The sequence below is a fragment of the Centruroides sculpturatus genome, unplaced genomic scaffold, assembly GCF_000671375.1.
Source record: "Centruroides sculpturatus isolate CEXI.00-Female unplaced genomic scaffold, Cexi_2.0 scaffold812, whole genome shotgun sequence".
Taxonomy (NCBI): domain Eukaryota; kingdom Metazoa; phylum Arthropoda; class Arachnida; order Scorpiones; family Buthidae; genus Centruroides; species Centruroides sculpturatus.
Window position 1 is genome coordinate 379,053 of NW_019385039.1, and position 7,163 is coordinate 386,215.

General features: G+C 36.3%; 1 protein-coding gene across 1 annotated transcript; it reads right to left on the minus strand.

Annotated features, from left to right (window-relative positions):
* Positions 1–3,509: 3,509 nt before the first annotated feature.
* LOC111633749 lies at positions 3,510–6,779 on the minus strand. Its single transcript, XM_023378362.1, has 3 exons — positions 6,634–6,779; positions 5,980–6,177; positions 3,510–5,609 (listed from the first exon to the last, which is right to left on the minus strand). The coding sequence occupies exons 1-3, from the start codon at positions 6,678–6,680 to the stop codon at positions 5,549–5,551; spliced, it is 306 nt and encodes a 101-aa protein (XP_023234130.1). The 5' UTR covers positions 6,681–6,779; the 3' UTR covers positions 3,510–5,548.
* Positions 6,780–7,163: the final 384 nt, after the last annotated feature.

A 7,163-nucleotide genomic window follows, 5' to 3' on the forward strand; every position in this document is an offset into this window, starting at 1 on the left:
GCTTTCCCTCCGTCTGCAACTTTTCTTGTAAAAAACTTTATTACAAAATATAATTCAGCTGCAAAGCTTAAAAGGACGGATAAAATGTACTTAACAGAAATCTACTGCAAAAACAGTTTGATCTAGTTAACATGCTATCTAAATATATAAAATTGCTTGTCCTGACTGACTGACTGAATGAATGATTCACTCACTCACTGATTCATCATCGGCCAGAGCAGACCGCTTAACGTAAAGAGGTGAAATTTGGTAGACAGTTAGGGTACGTTATGGAAACGCACACTAAGAAGGGATTTTTCGAAATTCCTCCGCGGAGGGAGAGGATTAAGGCTTAACCGGAAGAACGGCTTCTACTGTACTATTTTAGATGCNACGCACACTAAGAAGGGATTTTTCGAAATTCCTCCGCGGAGGGAGAGGATTAAGGCTTAACCGGAAGAACGGCTTCTACTGTACTATTTTAGATGCTATTTTTTGTTTTCAACTGCGTTTTAGTAGGGTATTCCATGGCAATGCACACTAAGAAGGGATTTTTTGAAATTCCCCCGCAGGCGGGAGAGGGAGAGGATTTAGTCTTCATCGAGTACTTAGGTGTATTAAGATTAATAACATTTCAGACATTGTTATAAATATTTTTATCTATTTCGATTTTAAAAATGTTCGAACCGTTTTAAATTCGAATTTGTTATTGCATATTGGTCTGATTATAGAACGATTGTAAACGTTCCAGAAAATTGATCAAATTGAAAATAGTTCATTTGATTCTCGGCAATTCTCATCATTCTCAGCGGTAGGTGTTATATAACAATTACTATGGTTGTTGAAATACTGAATATAAATGGGGTTTGCTTGCAAAATCCGCGCGGGCAAAGCAGCGAGTAACAGCTAGTTAAATATAATTAGGATCTCGCAGAATCTAAATCCAGTTAAGCTAACAATATATTTACAGTCGACCCCCCTATAACACGGTAGATACGTTCCGTTCTTTATGAAATTGATGTTCTACGAGTCCTTGAATACATGAGCCAATCACAGCCCGGCACGTATGCAGTTTACGGACTACGGCTGTTTGAAAAGTTTCTTCCATCAAATTAATCGATTCTAGACTAATTCGACTCAACATTTCCAAAATACGTATGATTTTTTGGGAATAATCTATATAAACTATGCTATAAACAAAAAATTGTACGATTACTTAGGGTGTTCACCGTTCGCTGACGCCATTGCTTAAGCTTGTTTTCGTCGTGGAGCGGCGCATCGAATGGCGCTCGCGTGCTTCCTGATAAATTTTTTTTTTTGCGAAAAATTCGCTGAACTTTGGAGACATCATTAATATAAATATAATTTTTATGGACGTTAAAAAATAAATGGTTTTTACTAGGTCCTCTGCTCGTTTAAACTCAACGGTTTGTACAATATTCGCTATTGGTCTACATTCGACCAATCCTGTCGCGACACGAGTCGGCGATGACGTTTTACCGAATTATACGAGTTTCTTTTAGCGTGTTTGTATGAATATTGTCGCAATTTTTTCCCCGTCATATAGGAATCCGAACTATATGAACCCGTGTTATAGGGGGGTCGATTGTATATAATTTAATCCTTATGCGTGATTACGTGAAATGCCCACCTCTGAGCGCCGGTAGTTGCTGTGGGTTCGCGCCTCGCCAACGGTCTGGCCAAGTGGAGTTTTCTAATACCTAAATAGGGACCAGGGGCCGTATTCTAGTCGTCTCTGTCGTCTTTGTTTACACCTCGAGAGATCATCACGTCTCTCCAAACGCGATTCTGGACGACTTTTTCTCACGAAGATTGTCTTGTCTCTGAGACGAGCGGATAGTTGTCTATCGCCTCGATTATATACAATATGGACGACTATGTATGCTATTCGCGCTGTACAATCGCGAACGTTCTGTATCTCGGAAAAGAATATTTCGAGAGAGAAAAAAATGCTTCTGATTTTTTCCAGTACCTACTGGGAACGTCACTGATTCCATTTTTTTTTTTTTTTTTAAATTATCCTACATCAATTACTGAACTATTGAATATGACGTTAATCTTATCTGTCTCTCTAAGTATTTTTCGAAATATTACTATCTAATTTCTCCCTAAGTACGCACGCTTTTCTAACTTAGGTTATTAAAATTTTTATTTCTTAAGAGAGAATTTGACATCATTACAATCTGTAATAACGTTATAAAACAAAAAACAACAATAATAATACAGTAGAGCATCGATTATCCGACCCTCGATTAACCGTCACATCGGTTAACCGACCGTTCTAGTCGGCAAATTCAAATGTCCGCTAGTGATGTGACGCTATAATATTTGGTTATGCCTTGGCTACTTTAATAGTACTTTTACGTGTTTTAGCTGGCAATAGTGGCTCGCCATGAAAGGGAGCCAGTATTTAAACGAGGCTTAATTTTCTAATTTTTAACGATACAATAGCGANAAATGTCCGCTAGTGATGTGACGCTATAATATTTGGTTATGCCTTGGCTACTTTAATAGTACTTTTACGTGTTTTAGCTGGCAATAGTGGCTCGCCATGAAAGGGAGCCAGTATTTAAACGAGGCTTAATTTTCTAATTTTTAACGATACAATAGCGACGATTATTATTTTTAAAAATTTTTGTTAAGCTTAACATCGATGAAAATTCAACGCGAAGTAGGTTAACGATATACTAATTACCAGTGCCGTAACTAGGCAGGTGCAACAGGTGCACCCGCACAGGGCCCACTTGGAAGAGGAGCCCAAAATGCATGTATTTGTTTTATTACTTTCCCAAACCTAATTAATTAATTTAAGGGGCCTAAATGCAAATTCCTGCACAGGGCACAGGAATGGCTAGTTATGGCACTGAAAGTATCGATTGGGGAGTCATCCAAAACCTCAGTTATTTGTTTCGCAAAGTTTTTCTTCAAGAGTTTTCTGTATTCTTCTGCATATATATACATTTTCTGATCGTTTCGTCGAGCTGTCTCGAACGGCGTTTCTTTTTTTCCGGATCGAGTGTTTTTTCCAGAGCTAGGGTGTTCCGGAAATTTGCTACTTCTGGCTGCTTGTCTTCTGACTTATCGTTTTATTTGGCTTTTTATCCCCTGTATCGTGGTAATTTCCGATTTCCTTTGTCTTTATTACTCTTGGTTTTTCGCCACCGTTAAGGCTTAACGTGAAGAATAAGGCTTCTACTATTCTATTTGAAATGTCTTTTTTGCATTTATGCAAGAAATCGAACATATTTTTAGACCCTTCTAAAAATTCTCAATGATATTTAGCGTTCCATCGTATACAAAGTTTACAAGGGGAGCGCATGCACATAAGTTGGCTTTATTCGAACTCTTCGTCTTAATGGTCGATTTTATGTTTATATCATTTGGGAAGATCCAGCATATTTTTCGTAACGTTTTCGTAACCCCTTTTGGGTTCTTTTTATAACTGAAAAAGAATCCAAAAGGGGTTACGAAAACGTTTGTTATTCATCACGCAGCGGTTGTAACGATAATTAAGGCTGTCAACCTTAATTATCGTTATCCCAGTGAGGTAAGCAGATAGCTAAAAATTTTATACACTTAGTATCGAAACCTAATTGTTGCACTCTGTGAAAACAGGTAAGATCGGCTATAATCTAATAACCTTAATCTTTGCTACCGTTACTTTTTTCCCGAGCAACGCTGGGCTCATCTGCTGGTTCACAATAACAGTATTAGGAACACCCCCGAACCTCAAGTATTTATGGGTCGTCATTGATCAATGCCTCACGTGGCCTGGCCGAACCCGTAACAGGCTTTGTAAATAAAGAGGCCCTCTTAGTGCCCAGAAAACCGAGTAAAAAAATAAATAAATAAAACCCTCGGAGTGGCATGTGTGCCTTTGCCACTTTAACTGTTTCTCTAAAATCATCCTTTCTTAAAAGGAATGCGCTTACAAAAGAACAGAAAAAGATTAGATCTGCAGAAACTGTTTTATTTTTGCAAACATTATGTTTTTACAAATTACATAAGTTTTATTCTTTATCGAGGCATTTTTAAACAGACTTTTAATAACATTTATATAGGTCCAAACACATATTTTAATGTGTGCGAGAGCTCTCGACTATCGCTTGGATGCCTTAATTAGGCCGTAACAATTACTATTAATGTTTTACAAATATAAATATACAACAATTTATAATTGAGATTAAAATTATTAATTAATATATTAATAATCAATTAATTTATCAAACGTTTTATGTATAAAAAATTTGTTTTGCAATTAATCCTTTTACTAGTGTCTGAATAACAAATATCAATTTGTTGAGCGTGTCGTTCCAATAACAAATTAAAACACAATTCCGGAGAGTCCAAGTTCCAGGGATGACAAAAATTGGGAGTCAAATTTGAGCACAGACACAAGCCGGAAGAGTCCAAATTCCAATATAGACAGGATTCTGAAGTCAAATTCGAGATAGACGTAATTCGGGAGAGTCCATATTCGAGTGCAGACACCATTCATGAGTCAAATCCGGGGTTGACATAATTCGGGAGAGTCCAATTCGAGTACAGGCACAATTGAGGAGTCAAATTCGGGGTAGACGTAATTCGGGAGAGTCCAGATTCGTGAAGTAGACATAAATCGAGAGTCCAAATTCGTGTAGACCAATTCGGGTAAATGATAATTGACTAAAAGACAATAATAAGGAGACACAGCCGGGATAAAGTCAAAATTGGGAAGTCATAATCGAACTTGGCATTGACGCAATCGGGATGTCAAAATCAGGAGAAGTCATCGATGGTTTGCAGAAAAAACCATATCTAAAAGTGAATGAAAAACCAATATTTTAATTTTTACTTATAAATTGAAAATTATTTTTGCAATTTTTAGGAGCTTTTTAGATTTTATTTATTAATTTTTAAACTTTATCATTTCTTTTTGTTATTTTTTGAATATTTTTAAATGAAAACAAAATTAAGAATATTATTTCCTTTTAAAATGGAAATAAAGTTACGTGCCAAATGATATTGCTTACCGCAATTAATTGCATACTGCCACGTGTCATGTATGTATCAAATATGTCATTGTCGATTCTATTATTTTAACATGTTCCCGTCCGCGTAATCACGTAAGATTACTGGATAATTTAATTTCTACGTTCATTTATACCATTGCTTTCGCTGTGTCAAGAGACCAGCAACTTATACCCAGGAGGTATTATTGTGAGTACCTGGACAGGAATATGCCCGATACCCTAAAAACGTGACTTTTCTGTAATCGCATCGAAATCGATCGCATCAAAATATACTGTAATACATTTCCACGCTAATACTGTACATAAATGTTTCCATTTTTTCTGTTGTCCGGCCATTAATTGCGGATTATTATGAAATCGCGGTTAGATATTGTGTCAATTTATAAACCCAGACCGTAAAATCTCCCAAGTGTTTGGTGTAGAATACAATAAAGTTGCCATACATACACACTTACAATTAGCCAACTCGGCCTAGATCCAGCAAATCACAGAGCAGATCTTATTGTCGAATTTGACATATGGAAGCAAAGAGATCCTTACTCGAACCTAACGTACTCGCATTCTTCACTTCTGGCCATTTTACACATCTTCACGGATCTAAATGTAGAAAAAGAAGTATAATTATTCATGGAAAACGTATAACTCCATTTGAATTCCATTAAAACATATTGCGGCGCTGTATCGATGGGCTGTAAATGTTGGCCTACAAAGAATGAAAGTTGGATTATGAAATTTTGTACAATTCATTGGTTCGGTGACGTTTTGAATTCAACTTTTCATCCAATCAGTAATGACACATACGAATAGGCCGATACAGCGCCGAACAATACGGGAAAGTTATGCAATTCGCAAACATTTCCAACTCAAATCTTAATGCTATAAAAAATTTTGGCGTAATCGATACTTGGGCTTAGCGCCACACTCGATTTATTGCCAATTTCAGAGGCTAAATCTTACAAAATCTTACCTCTTAACGGGTTTCCACATGCTCTTAAAGAACGACCCGACTTTCTTCAATGTATTTCTATCTTTGGAATGGCCAGGATTATCTTGCACGCAATCTTCGTGCTCTGCCGGGTCTTCGTTCTCTTTGGTGCTTCGTGGAGGAATCACGCTCTCTCTATTGTTCACTCCTTCATCTTCCACATCTTCGACCAATCTCTCACTAAGCAAGGAAAGAAATACAATAAATATATAATTTTGGAATTGAATTACGATGAATATTTATAAATTGTAACACTTGGAAAACATTTTCTTTAATTTCTTGCCCTGATGGGAAACCATCAGGGCAAGAAACTATTAAACTTATTGCTATTTATCGAAAAATTAAAACGATGATTCCTCGTATTTCTCAGAATAACCCTCGTTAAACAGCTCGTACATATAATATACAGTCGACACCTCTATAACACTGTTGATTTTTCCATTTTATATGAATTCCATGTTGTACGAGTCACTTAGATTTTACAAACACGTGTGCTGGACTGTGAACAGCTCATGTATTTGTAAAATCTAAGTGACTCGTACAACATGGAATTCATATAAAATGAAATTATAAACAGTGTTATAGGGGGGTCAACTGTACACAAGTTTATTACATACAAACAGTAATGTAATTTACCTGTTAAAACGTTGACAGGCCGTCTGACAGATTGGTCGAACTTTCATCACAGCTTTTCTATAAGCAGGCTTGATGTTATTTTCAAAAACGTCCAAACCTTCGAAAGTACCGGTCGAGGGTTCGTACTGCTTCGAGAGGCCTTTCTTCAGCTTTCTGCCTCGAAACTTAACATAATCCAAATTTTGTGGACTGACGAATCTTCGCACATCCACATCCAATCCCTCCCTAAATATGGAAAGAGAAAATTCACAATACAATAACTATTTAATTCTACTCGCAAACTATTGATACATTAGATCTCCGTGCTTTTAAGTTTATTCGACAGAAGGAAAGGGCCTTTTATAAATCTACTAGTCTAAATCTTTTTCTGTTATTTTAAAAAAAGACATATTGAATATTATATTGAACATATTGAAACGAAATTGGGTTTAAAATTTTAGTAAATTTCGTCATATTAACGACATAATCCGTGATATAAAAGAGACCCGATTACTCGTTTAAACAACAGTAAATTGAAAAGCACTAAATTA

Excerpts from the sequence above, each read along its gene's own strand:
- LOC111633749 (XM_023378362.1), bottom strand. The coding sequence starts at position 6,680 with ATGAAAGTTCGACCAATCTGTCAGACGGCCTGTCAACGTTTTAACAG. Across the intron at positions 6,178-6,633 it reads GCCTGTCAACGTTTTAACAG|TGAGAGATTGGTCGAAGATG; the intron begins GTAAATTACATT and ends TTCCTTGCTTAG. Across the intron at positions 5,610-5,979 it reads ATGTGGAAACCCGTTAAGAG|ATCCGTGAAGATGTGTAAAA; the intron begins GTAAGATTTTGT and ends TTCTACATTTAG.